The following is a 25,263-nucleotide window of genomic DNA, read 5'->3' as shown; positions in this document are numbered from 1 at the left end:
TCAGATGTTTATCGCTTTGGTGTGCCAAGTCAGATGTTTATAGCTTTGGCATGTTTGTTTTGGAAATCATCGGTGGCAAAAAAAAACAGTAATTTCTTTGACGAGGAGGCAGGGGGTCTTCCAATTTATGTAAGACATAGTCAATAATTCATGCACCATTGGAAAAAAGGAAAAAGTGATATTTTTCCTATGTTTTAAATTATAAGGATTTAAATTTTAATCATTAAAATTAACAGGTTAAACTTTTATTAATGATCATGTGATAGTTTAAATTATTTTGATCGTAATTTTAATAAAATTAGAAATTTTATATGCTATTGAAAAACAAAAAGAATTTTTTTATAGAATTATTCCCGTATATATCTTCTGAAATTTTACACAGCTTGGGTAAATTGCATTGGACGTTGGAACCGGGGAAAAATCATTCCAATTGCCATGGACGAACGTCTTTGATTTACGTACCACTTCCACCAGCAAAACGAGTTTGTGAGTTTGAACCTGATAAAACTCCGCAATATCACATTAATGATTCTGCGGTAATTTCTTCTACCCACGACACAATTGCTGGGTTTGGTATACGAAGATCTTGACTTCGAAAAGTCACAAGTCAAAAAGATAACCCCAAAGCCACGTCCCTTAGTGTCTCTGTCAAAAAAACAGAACCACTCAGGAAGAAACCTGGAAGGATCTCTTTTGAATTTTCTTCCTACTCGCATCAACTTATAAGCCGTTGCGGGCTTGTCGATGCGATACTGCCATGGTGGGTTATCCACTCGATGAGGATTAATTACTGGGAATTTCAGAATTTCACATGTTTTCGGTTGCTTGACTTCAACTGCATGAGGCTTGCGCTTCAATGGCAATATTTTTCCAACTCAAGTCAAGAAGCCTGAACATACAAACTCTCATCTTCTTGCAAAAAAAACTTTTTTTTCGTGCAGGGATTTCAATTCTGTCAAATTTGAGGCCGATTATTTTGAAACCAGCGTAGTCACGTAATGCGGGTTAAAGTTCTTGTTTCATTCCTCTCCCATCTGCTTATAAGCATCAGTCTTGCCACTGCCCTAAATTGCTATGACACAGGTAATTTCACAACTAATAGTACATATGGCAAAAACCGGGACCTTATTCTTGCTTCTCTCCCTGCTAATGTCTCTGCAAACGGTGGTTTCTTTACCGCCACTATTGGCCAAGACTCCAACAAAGTTTACGCTCTTGGGCTTTGCAGAGGAGACTTTTCTTCAGATGCTTGTTATAGCTGCCTCAATTCCTCAATTCCCGATCTCATAGCTAAGTGTCCCAACCAGAAAGGAGCCATGTCATGGGCAGGGAATCTATGTCTTGTACGCTATGCAGATCGCTCTTTTTTTGGAATCCTGGAGCTAGACCCTACTGATGCTGGCTATAACACGGGCGACATCAACTATAACTTAACACAATTTGATCCTGTTTGGGAGAGTTTGATGGATAGTGTGGTGAGAAAGGCTTCCATGGGCTCGTCTAAGCTTAAGTATGCAACTGGGGAAACAGATTTTACAGCATTTCAAACGATATATGCACTAATGCAGTGCACCCCAGATTTATCGCAGAAGAATTGCGATTCCTGCCTTAGAGAATCCGTCAGTTACTATGAAAGATGTTGCCATGGGAAGCAAGGAGGTTATGTTTTGAAGCCTAATTGTTGGTTCCGGTGGGATTTGTATCCCTTCTATGTATCTAATGCTGCTACTACTGCTCCATCCTTATCTCCTCCTCTCCCACCAGAATCTGGAAGTCCTCCTCCGCATCCAGTGAACTCCACAATCACAAAAGGTAAGTACGTGTCTTGCTAGATGAATTGCAGGTTTCATCAAAAAGATGAAAATTTCAATAAATAGGTACTTGTCAAAAAATTTCATACAAATTTCTTGCTTTTGCAGAGGATGGAGGCATTTCATCACCAACTCTTGCCATTATAGTTGTTCCAATTATCCTCTTCGTGGTAGTTGGCATATATGCAGTTGTTTTTCTCCTCAAGAGGAGGAAGAAAACAAAGCAGGAGGATCAAAGTAAGTTCGTCTTTGATTTTTGTTTGTTATAGTCTACCACTCTACCTTCACCACATCACAGAATCAACATCTTTACAATTTTTAAATAGGTGTGGTTTCATACTTTGGAAATTAAATATGAGTAATTTTTTCCAACAATATGAAAAAGAAAAGATCGTTGTCAGCTTAAGTACTATCTATGAAGTGAGATCCATCTAGCCAAAATCTTGCCAGTGCCTTTCTCTCCTTTTCATTTGCTATAACTTGCTTCGTTTGTTAATTTGCAGATGACAGGAGTCATGAGAAATCATTGCAATTTGATGAGAAATCGTTGCAATTTGATTTTAATGCGGTAAGAATTGCAACAGAAGACTTCTCGGATACAAACATGCTTGGACGAGGCGGATTTGGTACTGTTTATAAGGTAATTAAAGATTTAGTGTCTGAAATTTTTCAATATAAAAAAAAAAATTAAGAAAAGAAAAGATAGAGAATGATAGAATAAAGCTTCCTCTGCCGCTGTGCCGCCTTTATATCTAGAAGTAATGGAGGACTTTGTGTCTTCTTTTCCGAGTGCTAAGCTTAACACTTTTAGTGGTGTCTCCATTACTCAACCTCCAAATTTCCCATTTGTAATAAAATATCTTTCAAAATGTGCTAAATTTAGTGTTTTTATCTCTGCCAAAAAACAACTCGCTAGTATCACTACTCTCTTGAAAAACAAATACTAGGAATTGCAAGTTAGTTTTTTCCATCATTTTTCTTTGTTACATCTTCTATCAGGGTAAGCTTCAAGATGGACAAGAAATAGCTGTGAAGAGACTGTCTGGTAATTCAGCACAAGGCCAACAAGAATTCAAGAATGAAGTCCTGTTATTGGCAAAGCTTCAACATAGGAATTTGGTTAGGCTTCTTGGTTTTTGCTGGGAACAAAACGAAAGGATTCTCATCTATGAGTTTTTGCCCAACTCAAGCCTTGACCGCTTCATATTCGGTATGGTAGCAATTCATTTGACTATACAAATTGAATATATTAACTTTATTTAACTGGTTTGTCTTGGCAGAATGCAGTCGAGAGATGTTTATTGGTAAAAAATTCCATAACTCTGATTATAAGTATTCTGTTCATGACTAATCATGAGTAGAAACTTTTTGAATGCATTTTAGTCCTGGAATTTTGTAGATCCTGTCAGGCGTTTACTACTAAATTGGGAGAAGAGATATAAAATTATAGAGGGAATAGCTAAGGGACTTCTTTATCTTCACGAAGATTCTCAATATCGAATCATCCATCGCGATTTAAAAGCAGCCAATATATTGTTAGATGCAGAGATGAATCCTAAAATTTCTGATTTTGGAATGGCAAAATTGTTTCCGGTTGATCAAACTCAAACTGGTACAAGCAAAATCGTTGGGACCTTGTAAGTATATGAACATGCGTATTTTGTTTTTACACCGGTTAAGTGTAAAATACTAGGTTATCCTAAGCATTAGCACAAATTCACCAAGGGCTTATTTTAGCATCCATTGAAATTCATTTTTTTTTATTAATTTGTTGTCTTCAGTGGATATATGGCTCCAGAGTATGCTTGGCATGGACGATATTCAGCTAAGTCTGATGTTTATGGCTTTGGTGTGTTGGTTTTGGAAATCATTAGTGGTAAAAAAATCAGTAGCTTCACCGAAGAAAAAGTGGGAGAGTCTCTTCTAACCCATGTAAGTTGCATCTCCCTTGTGTTCATGATATAAGTGGATTAGAATTGTTAAAAAGGATAACGTAGATTTTACATGCTTTTTGCTGAGTTCATATTCTCAAAATCTTTGCAGGCATGGAAAAATTGGAATGAAGGGACTGCTTTGGAACTTATAGATCCAATTTTGAGCGATGGTTCGAACAGTGAAATAATGAGGTGTATCCATCTCGGATTGCTGTGTGTTCAAGAAAATATTGCTAATAGACCAACCATGGCCTCTGTCGTTCTCATGCTTAGTCGCTACTCCATCTCTGTCCCAGTGCCATCGAGACCTGCATTTCATGCACATTCCATAGAGGAGACTGAAACGAGGTCTGAGTCATCCATAACTGATGAATATAGACGTGAAACTGTCAAAGTCTCAGTCGACAAGGCTTCAAATTCCGAGCTAGATCCTCGATAAAGTTTGAAAGATGTACAGTACTTAATTAACTGTAAGTTTGTCTAGAAATTCTCAGTGCTTCTTTGGTTTTTTTTATTCACAAAAAATTTAAAATAAGGAAAGATTTTCTCGAGACAACTTATAAGTGAAATATTAGATTCTTATCAACTCAATCAACTTTGCTTCTTTGGTTTAAATATACATTATAAACAACTTTGGTTCGCTGCTTAGCGAGCCCTTTGCTTGATAAGTCTTCCACATTATGTATTTTTAATTTTTAATGTTTTTCCGTGTGAGTGGTTTGTTGAATGGATTGTACAAGCTTAAACCTCTTGTATTCTATAAGGCAACCACATACCTAGCGGGCCAGAGTTTTCCCTTGAAAATTTAAAGCCCAAGTAGTAGTTAGGATGAAATCCACTTTTGTGAACCCATCGGCTAAAAAACCCGCCCAAGTCAAAAGTGAAAGGGTTGACCATAAGCTGTTGGCCCATTGGAAAGGGGTGAATAGCTAGTGCCTTAATTTATCCAAAAGAAGATAAAAAAAAATCCAAAGCCCAAAAGTAAAAGAAAACAGAAAAAGGAGTCCACCGAAAAGAGAGCATATTTTTTATCTCAAATTGCAGGCCCTGCTGCAACGGACTCACTGAAGTCCATGCGATTGGTTCCACAAAAGAACTATCCACCTGAAGCATATTTTGTTTAAAAGCAAATTGAGTTGTTTTTAGTTGGTGCTGGGAATACGAAAATGTGTAATAGACCAGATTCATGGAATCAGCACAGTTTGGATAAATTTAATATATTATTTTTTTTATTAAGTTTGATAAAAATAACATTCTTTTTTAAAAAAACATTTAAATTATTGTCATTATTATGCATGAGGTTGGGGGAAAAAAAAGTGATTCACAATTTAATATTCAAATCGATTAGAACTTTACTATTGTCAGTATATTCTTTTTTTTTTCGTCTCTTTTAAATTAAAGAAATATAACTAATTGTTTATTACCTTAATAATCCTATTCATTTTGTCCATTTTTTTTTAAAAAATAATATTATTGGCCTGTGAGAACCAAATTAAGCAAAGGCAGCGAAGTGCAATGGAATTTGTTTTCATTATCGATCTATTTCCACGCATACAATTACTATGCAGCATCTCCCGTTCTCTTTCCTTTTGGGGTAATTCTCTGTTTGACAATTCAGACAGAGCCTGTTTACTTACGATTTTTTGACTTATAACTCAAGCCTTGACCATTTCATATTCGGCATAGTTGCTGCAAATACATTTGAGTAATTTGACCAGCCGTGTGAGGATATATTCACTCATGCAGTGCATTCCGGATCTATCTCAGAGTGACTGCGCCAACTGCCTAAGAGTGTCTGTGGATGACTAACTAAGACGTTGCCATGGGAGGGAGGGAGGTAATGTTCATAAACCTAACTGTTCCTTCCGATGGGATATGTATCCCTTCTATGATTCTTCAGCGGACGGCCCGTCCCTATGTCCTCCACCTAATGTTCCTCCTCCGCATTCTACTGATACAATAACCAAGAAAGGTACAGGATCTCGCCCATTGGAGAAATTCAGATTATATGGGACTAAAAACAAGGATATATAGAACAATCTTCTTTAATAGACGTGAATTATTTTGAAATACTTGAAAAAGAAAAGTACCCAAAATTTGCCTGTATGGGACCTCTTATAATGTTTCACATTTTATAAATGCTGAATTCAATTGTCAAGTATGTTGGTGGCTTTAATTTGCAGATAAATAAAGCTCCATATCTTGAACTGCTATATTTATCGTTGCTCCAATTGTTACTCTAATGGCAACTTTGGCTCTTACTTGCGCCGTGCTACGAAGGATGACGAAGAAGATCAAATGGGAGAAGTAACTAATCATTTTATTTTGTTTGGCTCTATATGTTACAAATTTAGTTGACTATGACTACATATCTTCATTACAATAGCTTCAAGCACTTGGAATTTCAGAGAAATCATAGAAAAATAATTTTACTGCTTGGTACTTTGAAACTGCATGTCTAGTAGTTGTGCCAAAGAAAATCAGACAGTCTGCAATAAAGATCATACGATCAAACCATGCAGGTATTTTCCATTTTTCCATTTACATATGTTCACCAATTCAATCTGTGAAGTTGCAGATGAAAATGTTAGCACCAGATTGCCATTTGACTTCAGCAGGCAGTCATTGCAACTAGATCTTAGCACTATCAAAGAAGCAACAATTAACTTCTCCGATGATAACAAGCTTGGACAGGGTGGTTTTGGCCCCGTCTACAAGGTAATTAGAGACCATTGTAGAAGAATGAGTCAATTTTTTAATTTTCGATTAGGACTAAGAGTCATATTTTCTCTGTTTTGTTGCTTCAGGGCACCCTTCCTGATGGACATGAAGTAGCCGTGAAGAGGCTGTCTACGAACCCTTAACAAGGAGAAGTAGAATTTAAGACCGAAGTCCTGTTAACGGCAAGGCTTCAACACAGAAATTTGGTTAGGCTTATAGGTTTTTGCTTGGAGGAAGAGGAAAGGTTTCTCATCTATGGGTTTGTGCCTAAATCAAGCCTCGACAAGTTTATATTTCGTATGATTGCATTTTTCTTCCTGATGCATTTTTTGGTAGATATTATATTAACACATCTCACAGAAGGCAAGAGCTTATACATGAAGAGAGAGAGAGAGAGAGAGAGAGAGAGAGAGAGAGATTGTGTAATAAAATTCATATTTATACATCTATTTTTATTATTAGCATTGTTTTACCATGAGTTAAGTAACTTGATTTTGTAATTTTGTAGATCCAATCAAGTGTGTGCTATTGAATTGAGAACATAGATACAAAATTATAGTAAGAATTGCTCGAGGGATTCCTTATCTTCATGAAAATTTTCGACTATGAATTATTCATCGAGATTTAAAAACAGATAATATTCTTTTAGACAAAAGGATGAATCCTAAAATTTTAGATTTTGGACAAGTTGTTCAAATTTGATCAAACTCGTACTGATACAACCAGAGTTGTGCGAACATTTATAAGTCACCTATCAAATTTCATAGTCAAAATTTCCCTCCCAATTGGGACTAAAGCACAAAATTGGCAAATATCAATCAAATTTTACTTCTCATTGTTTATAGCGGATATATGGCTCCAGAGTACGTAAAACATGGACATTTCTCAGTCAAGTCAGATGTTTATAGCTTTGGTGTGTTAGTTTTGGAAATCATCAGTGGCAAAAAAATCAGTCATTTCTTCGACGTGGAGGCAGGGCGTCTTCCAACTTATGTAAGACATAGTCAATAATTCAAGCACCATTGTAAAAAAAGGAAAAAGTGATATTTTCCCTATGTTCCGGAAATTTGACTAGTAGTACTAATTTAGAGTCTCCAATTTCTATACTTTTTCTTGTATGGAAAAATTGGAAGAAAGGAACAGGCTTGAATGAAATAGATCCTATTCTGATGGGTAGTTCCACAAGTGATACGAAGAGATGTATCCACCTAGGGTTGCAATGTGTTCAAGAAGGTGTTGTTAATAGACCAACTATGGCTTCAGCTCTTCTTACGCTCAGTAGATGCACCTACTTTCTTCCAGAGCCCTCAAAACCTGGATTCTGCCAAAACTCTTCTCCGGAATTGGGGGAATCCTCATTACAAAATGGCAATACAAATTTAGTGGCATCCGATAATTCCAAAACCGAAATCACTCAATTTACCCAAAATGAGGTTTCAATTTCTGACATAGTTCCTCGATAACGTTTGAAGATGTTAGCTGTATTTTTAAACTTGTTTTCTGGAATTGATCATTATTACTTATTTACTTTGTTCTAATAAATGTTGATTAGCAGTTTGAACTACTTATTTACTTTGGTTTTAATAATTTTTTAATGTTTTAAATTGTTAAAATTTGAATTCTAATTATTAAAATTAAGGAATTAAACTTTTATCTATTGATCATGTGATAGTTTAAATTATTTTGATCTTAATTTTAATAAAATTAGAAATTTTGTATGCTATTGAAAAACGAAAAGAATTTTTTTTATAGAATTAATTCCCGTGTATATCTTCTGAAATTTTACACAGCTTGGGTAAATTGCATTGGCCGTTGGAACCGAGGAAAAATCATTTGCGATGGACGAACGTCTTTGATTTACGTACCATTTCCACCAGCAAAACGAGTTTGTAAGTTTGAACCTGAAAAAACTCCGCAATATCACATTAATGATTCTGCAGTAATTTCTTCTACTCCCGACACGATTGTTGGGTTTGGTATAGGAAGACCTTGACTTGGAAAAGTCACAAGTCAAAAAGCTAACCCCAAAGCCATGTCCCTTAGTGTCACTGTCAAAAAAACAGAACCACTCGGGAAGAAACCGGGAAGTATCGCTTTTCAATTTTCTTCCTATTCACGTCAACTTAAAAGTCGTTGCGGGCTTAACGATGCGACACTGCCATGCTGGGTTATCTACTAGATGACGGGTAATTACTGGGAATTTTAGAATTTCACAAGTTTTCGGTTGCTTGACTTCAACTGCGTAAGGCTTCCATGGTAGTATTTTTCCAACTCAAGTTAAGAAGCCAGAACATACAAACTCTCATCTTCTTGCAAGAAAAAACTTTTTTTTTCCAACAGGGATTTCAATTCTCTCAAATTTGAGGTCGATTATTTTGAAGCCAGCGTAGTCACGCAATGTGGGTTAAAGTTCTTGTTTCATTCCTCTCCCATCTGCTTATAGGCATCAATCTTGTCACTGCCCAACATTGCTATGACACAGGTAATTTCACAACTAATAGTACGTATGGCAAAAACCGGGACCTTATTCTCGCTTCTCTCCCTGCTAACGTCTCTGCAAAAAGTGGTTTCTTTACTGCCACTATTGGCCAAGACTCCAACAAAGTTTACGCTCTCGGGCTTTGCAGAGGAGACCTTTCTTCAGATAATTGTTATAGCTGCCTCAATTCCTCAATTCACGATCTCATAGCTAAGTGTCCCAACCAGAAAGAAGCCCTGACATGGGAAAAGGATTGTCTTGTACGCTATGCAGATCGGTCGTTTTTTGGAATCCTGGAGCTAGATCCTACTGTTGCAGTCTATAACCCGGGCAATATCACATCGAACTTGACACAATTTGATAAGGTTTGGGAGAGTTTGATGGATAGTGTGGTGAGACAGGCTTCCATTGGCTCGTCTAGTCTCAAGTATGCAACTGGGGAAGCATATTTTACACCATTTAAAAACATTTACGCTCTAATGCAGTGCACTCCAGATTTATCGCAGAAGAATTGCGATTCCTGCCTAAGGAACTCCGTGAATTACTATGAAACATGTTGCCATGGGAAGCAAGGAGGTGTAGTTAGGAACCCTAACTGTTGGTTCCGGTGGGATTTGTATCTCTTCTATACACCTAATGCGTCTACTACTGCTCCATCCTTATCTCCTCCTCCCCCACCTGAATCTGGAAGTCCTCCTCCGCACCAAGTGAACTCCACAATCACAAAAGGTAAGTATGGGTCTGCTAGATGACATGCAGATTTCAGCAAGAAGATGAAAATTTCAATAATAGGTATCTTGTAAAAAAATTACATACAAATTTCTTGTTTTTGCAGTGGATGGAGGCATTTCATCCCCAACTCTTGCCATTATAGTTGTTCCAATTATCGTCTTCGTGATAGTTGGCATACTTGCAGTTGTTGTTCTCCTCAAGATGAGGAAGAAAACAAAGCAGGATGATCAAAGTAAGATCGTCTTTGATTTTGTTTGTTATAGTCTACCACTCTACGATCACCACTTCCCAAAATCAACCTCTTTACAATTTTTAAGTGGGTGTGGTTTCATACTTTGGAAATTAAAGATGAGTAATTTAATCCAGCAATATGAAAAAGAAAAGGTTGTGGTTAGCCTAATAACTATCTATGAAGTGAGATCCATTTAGCCAAAATCTTGCCAGTGCCTTTCTCTCCTTTTCATTTGCTATAACTTGCTTCTTCTGTTAATTTGCAGATGACAGGAGTCATGAGAAATCGTTGCAATTTGATTTTAATGCAGTCAGAGTTGCAACAGAAAACTTCTCGGATGCAAACATGCTTGGACGAGGTGGATTTGGTACTGTTTATAAGGTAATTTAAGATTTAGTGTGTGAAAATTTTCAATATAAAAAAAGAAAAGAAAAGATAGAGAATAATAGAATAAGGCTTCCCCTGCCGCTGTGCCGCCTCTATATCTAGAAGGAATGGGGGACTTTGTCCTCTTTTCCGAGTGCTAAGCTTAACACTTTTAGTGGTGTCTCGGTTACTCAACCTCCAAAGTTCACATTTATAATTAATTTTCTTTCAAAATGTGCTAAATCTAGTGTTTTTGTTTCTGCCGAAAAACAAGTAATTCGCTAGTATCACTACTCCCTTGAAAAACAAATACTAGGAATTGCAAGTTAGTTTTTTCCATCATTTTCTTTGTTGCATCTTCTATCAGGGTAAGCTTCAAGATGGACAAGAAATAGCTGTGAAGAGACTGTCTGGAAATTCAGCACAAGGCCAACAAGAATTCAAGAATGAAGTCCTGTTATTGGCAAAGCTTCAACATAGGAATTTGGTTAGGCTTCTTGGTTTTTGCTCGGAACAAAAAGAAAGGATTCTCATCTATGAGTTTTTGCCCAACTCAAGCCTTGACCACTTCATATTCGGTATGGTAGCAATTCATTTGACCATACAAATTGAATATATTGACTTTATTTAATTCGCTTGTCTTGGTAGAATGCGTTGAAAAGACATGTTTATTGGTAAAAAATTGGATATCTCTGATTATTAGTATTCTGTTCATGACTAATCATGAGTAGAAACTTTTTGAACGCATTTTAGTCCTGGAATTTTGTAGATCCTGTCAGGCGTTTACTACTATCTTGGCAGAAGAGATATAAAATTATAGAGGGAATAGCTAAGGGACTTCTTTATCTTCACGAAGATTCTCAATACCGAATCATTCATCGCGATTTAAAAGCAGCCAATATATTGTTAGATGCAGAAATGAATCCTAAAATTTCTGATTTTGGAATGGCAAAATTGTTTCCAGTCGATCAAACTAAAGCTGATACAAGCAGAATCGTTGGGACCTTGTAAGTATATGAACATACAAATATTGTTTTTACACCTGTTGAGTCTAAAAACTAGGTAATCGTAAGCATTAGCACAAATTCACCACGGGCTTATTTTAGCATCCAATCAAATTCATTTTTTTATTAATTTGTTGTCTTCAGTGGATATATGGCTCCAGAGTATGCATGTTATGGACAATATTCAGCTAAGTCTGATGTTTATGGCTTTGGTGTGTTGGTTTTGGAAATCATTAGTGGTAAAAAAATCAGTAGCTTCGCCGAAGAAAAAGTGGGAGAGTCTCTTCTAACCCATGTAAGTTGCATCTCCCTTGTGCTGATGATATAACCGGATTAGAATTGTTAAAAAGGACAACGTAGATTTTACATGCCCCTTGCTGAGTTCATATTCTCAAAATCTTTGTAGGCATGGAAAAATTGGAATGAAGGGACTGCTTTAGAAGTCATAGATCCAATTCTGAGGGATGGTTCGAGCCGTGAAATAATGAGGTGTATCCATCTCGGATTGCTATGTGTTCAAGAAAATATTGCTTATAGACCAACAATGGCCTCTGTCGTTCTTATGCTTAGTCGCTACTCCATCTCTCTCCCAGTGCCATCGAGACCTGCGTTTGATATACATTCCATTGAGGAGACAGAAACGAGGTCTGAGTCATCCATATCTGATCAATATAGAGGTGAAACTGCCAAAGTCTCAGTTAATGAGGTTTCAATTTCCGACCTAGATCCTCGATAAAGTCTGAAAGATAGTACTTACATATTATCTGTAAGTCTTGTCTATAAATTCTTCCGTAAGATAGTACTTATATATTATCAACTCAACAAAGTCCCAATGGTAGTGCTTCTTTACTTTAAATACACATAATAATCAACTTTGGTTCGCTGCTCGGTGAGCCCTTAGCTTGGTAAGTCTTCCATATTATATATTTTTAATTTTTAATGTTTTTCCCTTTGAGCGGTTTGTTGAATGGATTGTAAAAGCTCAAACCTCTTGCATTCTATAAGGGAACTACACCTAGCGGGCGAGAGTTTTCCCTTGAAAATTTAAAGCCCAAGTAGTAGTTGGGATGAAATCCAGTTTTTTGAACCCATTGGCTATATAAACCAGCCCAAGTCAAAAGTGAAAGGTTTGACCATAAGCTGTTGCCCCATTGGCGAGGGGTGAAAGGCTAGTGCCTTAATTTATCCAAAAGAAGAGAAAAAAAAAAAAAACGAAGCCCAAAAGTAAAAGAAAACAAAAAGGGGTCCATCGAAAAGAGAACATATTTTATATTGCTGGCCCTGCAAGCAACGGACTCTCTCAAGTCCATGCAATTGGTTCCATAAAAGAACACGTGAAGCATATTTTGTTAAAACGCAAATTTAGTTTTTAGTACGTGCTGGGAATACGAAAATATGTGTTGTAGATCCGATTCGTAGAATCAGCACATTTTGGATAAATTTAATATATTAATTTTTTATTAAATTTGATAAAAATAATATATTCTTTTTTTAAAAAATATTTAAATTAATCTTAAACAATGTTTGTAAACATCTGCTAATAGAACCTTCATTATTATTGTCATTATGATGCATGAGGTTAGAGGTAAAAACAAGAGATTCACATTTGATATTCAAATTGATTTGGACTTTACTAATTGTTTATTACCTTAATAATCCTATTCATTTTGTCTATTTTTTAAAATAAATAATATTAGAGGCCAGTGAGAACCAAATTAAGCAAAGGCGGCTTAGTGCAATGGAATTTGTTTGACAATTCAGACACAGCCTATTTACTTAACGAGTTTTTACTTATAACTCAAGCCTTGACCACTTCATATTCGGTATAATTGTTGCAAATACATTTGAGTAATTTGACCAGCCGTGTGAGGATATATTCACTCATGCAGTGTGCACCCCAGATCTATCTCTGAGTGACTGCGCCAACTGCCTAAGAGTGTCTGTGGATGACTATCTAAGACGTTGCCATGGGAGGCAGGGAGGTTATGTTCATAAATCTAACTGTTCCTTCCGATTGGATTTGTATACCTTCTATGATTCTTCAGCTGACGGCCCGTCCCTATCTCCTCCACCTCCAACTAATATTCCTCGTCCACGTTCTACTGATTCAATAACCAAGAAAGGTTCGGGTTCTCGCCCATTGGAGAAATTCAGATTATTTGTGATTGAAAAAAAGGATATATAGAACTATCCTCTTTAATAGACATGAATTATTTTGAAATACTTGAAAAAGAAAGGTACCCAAATTTTGCCTGCATGGGACCTCTTATATTTTGTTTCACTTTTGTCAAGCATGTTGCTGGCTTTTGCCGCTAAAGAAAGCTCCACATCTCGAACTGCTATATTCATCATTGTTCCAATTATTACTTTAATGGCAATTTTGGCTCTTACTTCCACAGTGTTGGGCTTGGTATCCTCCATGTGGAGGTAGCATAAACCAAACCTATTCATCTAGGATTTTTTAATCTTTTTATATTTGGTTATAGGATTTTAAATCCTTATATGGTTGAAAAAGAAACAAGAGAGTGGTGTGGCGGTAAAATAGAAAAAAAAAAAAAGTAAAGAAAAGAAGATTTTGTGCAATTTTGATTAAGTAGTTTGATTGAGGTTAATTCATTATTCAATTGAGTTGAAATTTTATTAATGTGTTGATGATTCATTGTTATTCAGTTTAACCAGTGAAGATCGGGTTTCTAGTTTTTTACCTATTGATTTCATGAGTGTTTGTTAATCTTTAAATTTGTTTAGATTTTTCAATTTTCTCTTGTAAGATTATTTCTTTATCAAAATTATTTAAGCTTGAGATATTGTGGTTGTGTACCTTTAGTTTTAGTTAGAGAAAATTTTATATTCTCATTATTTTGATAGTGGAGATTATTTGTTATTGCTTGTGATTTTTACTCATCATTTTAGGGAAGTTTTCTATGTAAATTGCTTGTGTCCTTGTGCTTATGGTTTGGATATTTATTTATCATATCTATTTATTTAATTTTTGCTAGATTCACATGAGAGAGGGTTAATTTAATTTTTTTGCTGCGTGATATATTCAATTTGAAAAACATATGGGTATATACAGTGAAGCGAGAAGAACGCACATCATAACCACGTTTCAAAGCTAGATTGGTTGTTAAGGGATTCAGTAAAAAGAAATGTATTGACTTTAATGAAATCTTTTCTCTTATTATTAAAATATCATATATTCGTGTGGTTTTGGGTTTAACAGCTAGTCTTGATTTGGAGATTGAGCAGATGGATGTCAAAACTGCTTTTTTTTATGGTGACTTAGACAATGAGATTTACATGGAGGAGTGTCACGCCCCGAATCGAGACATAACATGGTCATATTACCTTGAAGTAAAACCTCCAAAGCAATACGAAGCCTAATCCATAACCATTGAACAACTTTCAAATATAAAAGGTTCTCATTAAGAAACATAACTAGATAACAAGTCTCCAAAGGTTCAAAGTCGAATATTACAACTAAAATAAACAATACTTCATAAAATCCTAATTTCTAAGTAGTTCTCCAATGTTCAATTCTTCTAGCTCTTCTCAAGCTAATCATACTTATCATTCATAACATCTGTAAAAAAAAAAAAAATAGGGAATGAGCAAACCACAATTCAGTAAGTAAAGGTTCACACACCTTACCGGATCAAACAACATTTTTTTATACGTACTATATAGATCATTCTCAAAACATTTATCAACTCATAATGTCAAAACATTTCAAGATCATCATTCTGTCAAACATTTCATAAATTCATAAATCAATGTCAAAAAACGTCTTTATAAATTATTGCAAAATATGCTATCATTCAAATATTGTAATCAAACCAAATCATGGATCAATCATTAAAATCATCATAAATCATCATTATCAATCGTTTATCATTAGCTATGGTCACTGCTATAACCCGTGACATTGGCTGTATCGATAATTTCATCCTCATGATCATTGCTAACTATTATAACCCGCTAGCCAGGATCTTACGCTAACTACTATAACCTGTTAGCATGGTCGCATGATCATGTCTATGCTAACTACTATAACTCATTAGTTAGGGTCGTAGAATTAGTTCTGGTGTCGATGATCCCACTTTTCAGGAATGTAAAAACATAGCCATCACAAAATCATTCTTTAAACATAAATCATTTTTTCATTTTATTTATAAGTATGATCCATCATTTATATAGAAAAACACAAAATAATCATATGCTTGATCTTATTTTCATATAACGAAAATATAGAAATAAAACATTCTTTCATTTAGAAACATATATATATATATACATAGATTCGAAAACAAGCAAATGTGTGAGATTTTATTTACCTTCTTTCGATTCCACCACCTAGTTTTTCTCCTTAAAAAATTAGTGGCTTATTCAAGATAATTCCAACATAACAATAATTAATCAACCCATTTGAGGCTACTTTTACCAAAATAATTAAGTTAAACAAGTAATAACTCGAGTAATTAATTCTAGCAGCCTGCGCTATTTTCACTAAAATGAGCATAACTCAAGATATCCAATTCAGAATTAAAATATTTTTAATGCGTTAGAAACTAAACTTGACTAATTTCTAACCATTTATGGCCCATCTCATGATTCCTTGTGGATTAATTATAACAATTTTTGAAATCTACATCATATGCTGCTGCCAGACAGCCAGTATACCTTTTCATAAAAAAATATGTATTTATTCATAGGTAACTCCAAATTCAATTCCGCTTATTTCATTGGAAAGTAAACTCAATAAGCTTTCCAAACATAATCTGTAAATCCTTGTACAAAAATTAAGAGAAATTTCGTAATTCCTCCCTCTTACTGCTACTAGGCAGCCTGCACATCCTTAGGTAAAAATTAGATAACTCTTCATAGAAAACTCGAATTCAACTCTCGTTTGTTTTATTAGAAAGTAGATTCAACATGCTTTCCAACAATATATAACAATCATAGCAATATTTAACCCTTTAATACAGAATATAACCTTAATTTATCACTACAAACACAGGATTCATATCAGGATTTATACAAAATAAAGATTTTCCTTTCTATTCCTATCAAATTTCTATTTCAGCAATAAATTCTCATTACCAACTTTCTCAATACTTAATTTGACCCTAATCAAAGTTTAAATCATCTGCCCGAATAAGGATAATGAAAACCCTAAAATTTTAGGGTTTCTCGATTACAAATTACACCTTAAGACTTAATCATCAATACTCCAAAATTGAAAGAGATTATTTACTCACCTCTAACAAACAATTTTTCCTTGTAGATTTGTTCTTTCCCTTCACTTGGAATCCTTCAATTGATCTTTTCTGTATAAGAAATAGAGGAGAAATAAGTTTTTATTTTTCTTTCGATTAGTCGTTGATTGAAAACTGAAAAGTTAACCCTATTAATAAAAATTGAGTTATTTATCAATAAGTCCTCTGAATTTCTCATTCTTTATTAAAAAGTTCTCCCACTTATAAAAATACTTAAAATAGTCCCTTTTTTTTGTTTTATTACGGGTATTACAAGGAGCCAAAGGGTTTCATGGTTAACGAAAAAGAGAAATTTGTGTGCAAGCTGAAAAAAAAAGTCTTTATAGGTTAAATCAAGTACTGTGACAATGGTATAAGAAGTTTGAGTTAGTTATGAGTAAACAAGGCTACTTAAAAACTACTTTTGACCATTGTATGTTTGTGCAAAAATTCTCTAATGATGACTTTATCATATTATTGCTTCCTTCACATAGTTAGAAAAAGGAAGATTTGTTGGGCTTGGTTTCCTCCATGTGAAGGTGGCCTAAACCAAAGCCAATTCACTAAGGACTTTTTAGTCTTTTTATGTTTGGTTATAGGGTAAACCCTTATATGGCTGAAAAAGAAACAAGAAAGTGGTGTGGTGGCAAAATTGAAAAAAAAAAAAGAGAAAAGGGGATTTTGTGCAGTTTTAGTTAAATAGCTTGATTGAAGTTAATTTGTCGTCCAATTGAGTTAAAATTTTATCAATGTGTTCACGACTCATTATTTTTCAATTTGTACGGTGAAAATTGGGTTTTGAGTTTTTTACTTGTTGATTTTGTTGGTATTTATTAATCTTTAAATTTGTTAAGATTTCTTCAATTTTTTCCTACAAAATTATTTAATCTTAAGATATTGTAGTTGTATGCATCTAGTTTTAGTTAGAGAAAACTTTGTATTCATATTATTTTGATAATGAAGATTATTTGTTATTGCCTATGATTTTTACTCCTCATTTTGGGGAGATTTTCCACGTAAATTACTTGTACTTGTGGTTCGAAAATTTATTTATTAGCTTTATTTGTTTGATTCCTATTAAATTCATATAAAAAAAGGGATAATTTGATTTTTTCACTGCTTGATATATTCACTTATCATATTGTTTGAGGTTATTTTATTCCATCACACCATACTACAAATGATGACGAAAAATATCAAATGGAAGAAGAAAAGTAACTGATCATTTTATTTTGTTTGGTTTTATATGTTACAAATTTAGTTGACAATGACTACATATCTTCATTACAATAGCTTCAAGCACTTGAAATTTTAGAGAAATCATAGAAAAATAATTTTATTGCTTAATACTTTGAAACTGCATGTCTAGTAATTGTGCCAAAGAAAATCAATCAGTCTACAATAAAGATCATAAGATTAAACCATGTAGGTGTTTTACATTTTTCCATTTACATATGTTCACCAAATCAATCTATAAAGTTGCAATGAAAATGTTAGCACCAAATTGCCATTTGACTTTAACAGGTAGTCATCGTAACTAGATCTTAGAACTATCAACGAAGCTACAATTAACTTCTTTGATGATAACAAGCTTGGACATGATGGTTTTGACACTGTCTACAAGGTAATTAGAGACCGTAGTAGAAGAATGAGTTAATTTTAAATTTTCTATTAGGACTAGAATTCATATTTTCTCCATTTTGTTGCTTCAGGGCACGCTTCCTGGTGGACAAGAAGTAGCTGTGAAGAGGCTATTTAGGAACTCTGAACAAGGAGAAGTAGAATTTAAGAATAAAATCTTGTTAATGGTAAGGCTTTAATACAAAAATTTGCTTAGGCGTATAGGTTTTTGCTTGGAGGAAGAGGAAAGGCTTTTCATCTATAAGTTTGTGCCTAAATTAAGCCTCAACAAGTTTATACTTTGCATGATTGCATTTTTTTTCCTGATGCATTTTTTGGTAGATATTATATTAACACATCTCACAGAAGGCAAGAGCTTATACATGAAAAGAGAGAGAATGTGTGTATGTGTGTAACAAAATTCACATTTATACATCTTATTTTGTTATTAGCATTGTTTTACCATGAGTTTAGTAACTTGATTTTGTAATTTTGTAGATTCAATCGAGCGTGTGCTATTGAATTAATAACATAGTTACAAAATTATAGTGAGAATTGCTAGAGGGATTCACTATCTTTACAAAGATTTTGGACTACCAACTATTCACCAAAATTTAAAAGCAGATAACATTCTTTTAGATGAAGAAATGAATCTTAAAATTTTAGATTTTAGAATGACCAAATGTTCAAATACAATCAAACTCATACTGATACAACTAGAGTTGTGGGAACATTGTAAGTATAAGTCTCCTCTCAAATGTCATATTCAAAATTTCCTTCCCAATTGGGACTAAAGCACAAAGTTGGCAAATATTAATCAAAATTACTTTTGATTGTTGACAATGGATATTGTTGTACTTAATTAACTGTAAGTTTGTCCAAAAATTCTCAATGCTTTTTTGATTTTTTTTATTCACAAAACATTTAAAATAAGAAAAGATTTTCTCGAGACAACTTATAAGTGAAATATTAGATTCTTATCAACTCAATCAACTTCGCTTCTTTGGTTTAAATATTCATAATAAACAACTTTGGTTCGCTGCTTAGTGAGCCCTTTGCTTGATAAGTCTTCCACATTATGTATTTTTAATTTTTAATGTTTTTCCCTTTAAGCGGTTTGTTGAATGGATTGCACAAGTTTAAACCCCTTGTATTATATAAGGCAACCGCATACCTAGCGGGCCATAGTTTTCCCTAGAAAATTTAAAGCCCAAGTAGTAGTTAGGATGAAATCAAGTTTTGTGAACCCATTGGCTATATAAACCCTCCCAAGTCAAAAGTGAAAGAGTTGACCACAAGCTGTTGGCGCATTGGAGAGTGGTGAATGGCTAGTGCCTTAATTTATCCAAAAGAAGAGAAAAAAAAAGGAGTCCATCGAAAAGAAAGCATATTTTATGTCTCAAATTGCTGGCCCTGCAAGCAACAGACTCTCTCAAGTCCATGCGATTTGTTCCATAAAAGAACTATCCACGTTAAGCATATTTTGTTTAACCGCAAATTGAGTTGTTTTTGGTAGGTGCTGGGAATACGAAAATATGTGTTCTAGACTAGATTCATAGAATCAGCACAGTTTGGATAAATTTAATATATTATTTTTTATTAAATTTGATAAAAAATGATATATTCTTTTTTAAAAAAATTTAAATTAATCTTAAGCAATGTTTATAAACATCTGTTAATGGAACTTTTATTATTATTGTCATTATGATGCATGAGGTTAGAGGAAAAAAAAGAGATTCACAATTTGATATTCAAATTGATTTGGACCTTACTATTGTCAGTGTATTCTTTTTTTTTCATCTCTTTTAAATTAAAGAAATAAAACTAATTGTTTATTACCTTAATAATCCTATTCATTTTGTCTATTTTTTAAATAAATAATATTAGAGGCCTGTGAAAATCAAATTAAGCAAAGACAGCGAAGTGCAATGGAATTTGTTTTCATTATCGATCTATTTCCACGCACACAATTACTATGCAGCATCTCCCGTTCTCTTTCCTTTTCGGGGTAATTCTCTGTTTGACAATTCAGACAGAGCCTATTTACTTACGACTTTTTGACTTATAACTCAAGCCTTGACCATTTCATATTCGGTATAGTTGTTGCAAATACATTTAAGTAATTTGACCAGCCATGTGAGGATATATTCACTCATGCAGTGCATTCCAGATCTATCTCAGAGTGACTGCACCAACTGCCTAAGGGTGTCAGTGGATGACTAACGAAGACGTTGCCATGGGAGGCAGGGAGGTCATGTTCATAAAACTAACCGTTCCTTCCGATGGGATTTGTATTCCTTCTATGAATCTTCAGCTGACGGCCCGTCCCTATCTCCTCCACCTCCAACTCCACCTAATATTCCTCCTCCGCATTCTACAGATACAATAACCAAGAAAGGTACAGGATCTTGCCCATTGGAGAAATTCATATTATATGGGACTAAAAACAAGGATATATAGAACAATCCTCTTTAATAGACATGAATTATTTTGAAATGCTTGAAAAAGAAAAGTACCAAATTTTGCCTGCACGGGACCGCTTATAATGTTTCACTTTTTATAAATGCTGAATTCAATTTGTCAAGTATGTTGCTCGCTTTAATTTGCAGATAAAGAAAGTTCCATATTTTGAACTGCTATATTCATCGTTGTTCCAATTGTTACTTTAATGGCAACTTCTGGCTCTTGCTTGCACCGTGCTGCGAAGGATGACGAAGAAGACCAAATGGGAGAAGAAAAGTAACTGATCATTTTATTTTGTTTGGTTCTATATGTTACAAATATAGTTGACGATGACTACATATCTTCATTACAATAGCTTCAAGCACATGGAATTTCAGAGAAATCACAGAAAAATAATTTTATTCGTTTAACACATTGAAACTGCATGTCTAGTAGTTGTGTCTAAGAAAATCAGACAGTCTGCAATAAAGATCATAAAATCAAACCATGCAGGTGCTTTCCATTTTTCCATTTACATAAGTTCACCACTTCGATCCATGAAGTGGCAGATGAAAATGTTAGCACCAGATTGCCATTTGACTTCAGCAGGCAGTCATTGCACCTAGATTTTAGCACTATCAAAGAAGCAACAATTAACTTATCCGACCATAACAAGCTTGGACAGGGTGGTTTGGCACTGTCTTATAGCTAATTAGAGACCGCAGTAGAAGAATGAGTCAATTTTTGAATTTTCTATTAGGACTAGGATTCATATTTTCTCTGTTTTGTTGATTCAAGGCACGCTTCCTGATGGACAAGAAGTAGCCGCGAAGAGGCTGTCTAGGAACTCTGAACAAGGAGAAGTAGAATTTAAGATCGAATTCCTGTTAATGGCAAGGCTTCAACACACAAATTTGGTTAGGCTTATCGGTTTTTGCTTGGAGGAAGAGGAAAGGCTTCTCATCTATGAGTTTGTGCCTAAATCTAGCCTTGGCAAGTTTATATTTCGTATGATTGCATTTTTCTTCCTGATGCATTTTTTGTTAGATATTATATTACCACATCTCACAGAAGGCAAGAGCTTGTACGTGAAGAGAGAGAGAGCAAATTTATACATCTATTTTTGTTATTAGCATTGTTTTACCATCGAGTTAAATAACTTGATTTTGTAATTTTGTTGATCCCACCAAGCGTGTGCCATTGAATTGTGAACATAGATACAAAATTATAGTGGGAATTGCTCATTATCTTTATGAAAATTCTCAATTACGAATTATTCATCGAAACTTGAAAGCAGATATCATTCTATTAGGTGCAGGGATGAATCATAAAATTGCTGATTTTGGAATAGTTTGGTTGTTCAAATATGATCAAACTCATATCGATATAACTAGAGCTGTGGGAACATTGCAAGTATAAGTCTCCTCTCAAATGTCGTAGTCAAAATTTCCTTCCAACTGGGACTAAAGTACAAAATTGGCAAATATTAATCAATATTACTTGTCATTGTTTATAGTGGATATATGGCTCCAGTACGTAAAACATGGACATTTCTCAGTCAAATCTGATGTTTATAGCTTTGGTGTGTTAGTTTTGGAAACCATCAATGGTAAAAGATCAGTCGTTTCTTCGACGAGCAGGCAGGGAGTTTTCCAACTTATGCAAGACATGGTCAATAATTCGCGCACCATTGGAAAAAAGGAAAAAGTGACAGTGAGTAATTCACGCACCATTCGAATAAAAGGAGAAAGTGATATTTCCCATATGTTCTGGGAATTTGACTAGTAGCGCTAATTTACAGTATCCAAGTTCTTTTTTTTTTTTTGGGTATGGAAAATTTGGAAGAAACAACCACTCTTGAATGTAATAGATCCTATTCTGTGTTAAGATTTATCTTGAATGTCATAATTTTACATTAAAAATTAAGTAAATTTGAGTCTGTCTTATATTTTACATCGGAAGTTTAAAAAAATGTATAAGAGATTTTACCCTTATAAATAAGATATTTTAATTTTAATTTAGTAATATCAAATAGTTAGATACCAAGAAAATAATTAATTGAGTAAGCTATTAAAATAGTGTAATATTTTTTTGGTGACTTTTCTTATTTCAAAATACTCATTGTTGTAAATATTTATTTATTAGTGGATTGAGTTTAGAGTAAATCATTTTGGGTTGAGTCGAAATAAATATATTTGTGTGTTTTTATTTTTATTTTAAGTTTGTTATTTTGTGTGTGAGTGCTACATGTTTGTATTGATTTCCCAACAAGTGAGGTTTGAGGTTTGAGAAAATGAGAGGCAAGCCCAAAAGATCGTGAAGCAAGTATTTCAAGATGTTTGAAGTATGTCTAGTATGCCTATGCGTTTGAGATTCGATAATTTTATGTAATGGTAAAGTACGATTCAATATTTGTTAATACAACAAGGGTTGAATCAGGCATTAGAGAGTAGTAAGCCTGAAAGAATGTCTGATAGTAATTGGAATAAATTAAAAAAAAAGTTGTTAGTACTATTTGATTGGTACTAACACTAGAAGTAAAGTACAATATATTGACTGATAATACTTCGAAGAGTTTGTACGATAAGCTTGAAAGTATTAATGTTTTGAAGTCATTGATTAACAAATTATATTTACAGGGGGATTTGTATTCTTTAAAGATGAAAGAAGGTACGAGTCTTCACAATCACCTGATTAAGTTTAATATGTTGGTTTCTCAATTGCTGATGATTTTTATTAAGAAGATGAAAAGAAGGCTTTAATTTTATTGTTATCTTTGCCCAAGTCTTATAGACCTATAGTTCAGACTTTGTTGGTAAGTAGGTCTTCTTTTAGTTGGATGATGTGATTATCCTATTGTGTGAGAACGAAAGGTTTATGGGAACATAAAACTCATCACTTGAAATGAGTGCATTAGTTGTAAAAGGTTTTGATCGAGTAAAGAGTCAAAAGAGGGTTGATGAATTAAGTGAAAGATCCAAGTCAAAAGACTGAGATTACAATGATATAAAATGTTATTATTGTAGTGAAAAAAGACATATCCAAATGCACTGCAAGAAGCTAAAAAGGGATATGGTTGCTTTAAAAAAAGTGAATGATGAAAAAAATCGAATGAAGGAAAAAGTGATACAATTGCTGTTGTGTTTGATGATGATGAAGTTTTTTTGATGACTTATGTGGATGAGACTTAGACTTTGAAAGGTGATAAATGTTGGGCTTTAGATTCAGCTGCTACAGTCTATGTCTGCAATGATAGAAGTTACTTTGTAGAGTTGGAAAAGAATAAGAAGTATGGGGATATTAATAATGAAAAGGTGCAAATTCAAGATATTAAGAGTGTTTGCCTTAGATTTTGTAATGGTGTTGTTAGGACACTTTGTCATATAAGGCATGTATCGAGTTGTAGCTACAATTTAACTACTTCGAGTAAGTTAGCTTCTAGGGTGTACACATATTATGGTAGTAATGATTGATTAAAAGTGTACAAAAATAGTAATTTGATTTTATAAGGGAATAGGGTCAAAAATCACTTATATATGCTTGATGGGGTTTTAGTTGCTGGGATTCCTGCGATAAAGAAAAAAAAAGGGCAAGTGTGTCAGTTTTGTAATTACCGTTGAAGTATTTAAAGATTCAAGTCAAGAGAGAATTTGTTTGGATTTGCCTTGAATCTCATAATTCTACATCGAAAGTTAAGTGAATTTGAGTTTGTCTTGTATCCCACATCGAAAGTTTAGTAAAAGTATAAGGAGTTTAACCTTTACAAATAAGATGTTTTGGTTTTGGTTTAATAATCCCAGATAGTTAAACACTAAGAGAATAGCTAAGTGAGTAGACTATTAAAATGATGTAATTAGGTTTTGGGTTAAGTTTTGAGTAAGGAGTTTTTTGGTGATTTTTCTCATTCCAAAGTCTCATAATTGTAAAGATTTATTTGTTAGTGGATTGAGTTTGGAGTAGGCCATTTTGGATTAAGCTAAAACAAATATATTTGTATGTTCTTATTCTTATTTTGAGCTTACTATTTTATGTGTGCGTGTATATGTGTGTGTTGATTTTCTAACATTTTGATGGGTGGTTTCAGAAGTGAAATGAAGAAAAGTATCCATATCGGGTTGCTATGTGTTCAATAGGATATTGCTAATAGACCAATTATGGCTTTAGTTTCTTACTCTCAGTAGATGCATCTATTCTTTCCACAGCCTTCAAGACTTGGATTCTACCAAAACACTTCTCTGTCATTGGAGGAATCCTCATTACAAAATGGTTATACAAATTTAGTGGCATCAGATGATAACCAAAACCACTCAATTTACCCAAAATGAGGTTTCAATTTCTGACAATTCCTCGACAACGTTTGAAGATTTAGGCTTTATTTAAACTTGTTTTCTGGAATTAATTTTTTTTACTTATTTACTTTGGTCTAATAATTTTTTTTCATGTTTAAAATTGTAAGAGTTTGAACTATGATCACCTAAATTAACAAACTAAAGTTTTATCAACTGATCACGTTACAATTTAAATTATTTCCATCTTAGTTTTAATAAAATTAAAAAGTTTCATATTCTATTGAAAACCAAAAATTTTTTTTTATAGAATTATTCTCGTATATATCTTCTAAAATTTTACCTAGCTTGGGTATAAATCCAAATAAACTTCAAAGTAAG

General features: G+C 33.9%; 2 protein-coding genes and 2 pseudogenes across 8 annotated transcripts; all 4 read left to right on the top strand.

Annotated features, from left to right (window-relative positions):
- The first annotated feature begins 652 nt into the window (after positions 1-652).
- On the top strand, positions 653-5,851 carry LOC111280354 (putative cysteine-rich receptor-like protein kinase 30). 5 transcript variants are annotated; one of them, XM_089756917.1, is made up of 9 exons: positions 653-1,812; positions 1,920-2,048; positions 2,315-2,451; positions 2,811-3,021; positions 3,092-3,115; positions 3,211-3,448; positions 3,593-3,743; positions 3,855-4,215; positions 5,492-5,851. In XM_089756917.1, exons 1-8 carry the CDS (start codon positions 999-1,001, stop codon positions 4,182-4,184), a joined length of 2,034 nt encoding a protein of 677 aa, XP_089613043.1. In that variant the 5' UTR covers positions 653-998; the 3' UTR covers positions 4,185-4,215; positions 5,492-5,851. The 5 variants fall into 5 exon arrangements, with proteins under 5 accessions (XP_089613043.1, XP_089613042.1, XP_022723382.2 ...); XM_089756918.1 differs by lacking the exon at positions 5,492-5,851 and having other exon boundaries at positions 749-1,083; positions 1,229-1,812; positions 3,855-4,413; XM_089756916.1 differs by lacking the exon at positions 5,492-5,851 and having other exon boundaries at positions 3,855-4,413.
- LOC111280284 (cysteine-rich receptor-like protein kinase 10) lies at positions 5,588-7,860 on the top strand (annotated as a pseudogene). The gene is made up of 5 exons (XR_016334958.1): positions 5,588-5,717; positions 6,324-6,463; positions 6,553-6,763; positions 6,975-7,207; positions 7,312-7,860. The product of XR_016334958.1 is annotated as a cysteine-rich receptor-like protein kinase 10 (transcript).
- An 832-nt stretch (positions 7,861-8,692) lies between these two features.
- LOC149510611 (cysteine-rich receptor-like protein kinase 11) lies at positions 8,693-12,219 on the top strand. 2 transcript variants are annotated; one of them, XM_089756921.1, is made up of 8 exons: positions 8,695-9,337; positions 9,431-9,674; positions 9,781-9,909; positions 10,175-10,290; positions 10,643-10,853; positions 11,045-11,282; positions 11,424-11,574; positions 11,686-12,219. In XM_089756921.1, the coding sequence occupies exons 1-8, from the start codon at positions 8,864-8,866 to the stop codon at positions 12,013-12,015; spliced, it is 1,893 nt and encodes a 630-aa protein (XP_089613047.1). In that variant the 5' UTR covers positions 8,695-8,863; the 3' UTR covers positions 12,016-12,219. The 2 variants fall into 2 exon arrangements, with proteins under 2 accessions (XP_022723384.1, XP_089613047.1); XM_022867649.2 differs by having other exon boundaries at positions 8,693-9,674.
- Positions 12,220-20,822: 8,603 nt separating this feature from the next.
- On the top strand, positions 20,823-22,381 carry LOC111280282 (cysteine-rich receptor-like protein kinase 10; annotated as a pseudogene).
- The last annotated feature ends 2,882 nt before the right edge of the window (positions 22,382-25,263 follow it).

This window comes from Durio zibethinus, chromosome 28, assembly GCF_047325235.1.
Source record: "Durio zibethinus cultivar Kanyao isolate XHJ-2024 chromosome 28, ASM4732523v1, whole genome shotgun sequence".
NCBI lineage: Eukaryota > Viridiplantae > Streptophyta > Magnoliopsida > Malvales > Malvaceae > Durio > Durio zibethinus.
This window is presented reverse-complemented; position numbering and strand designations above follow the sequence as displayed.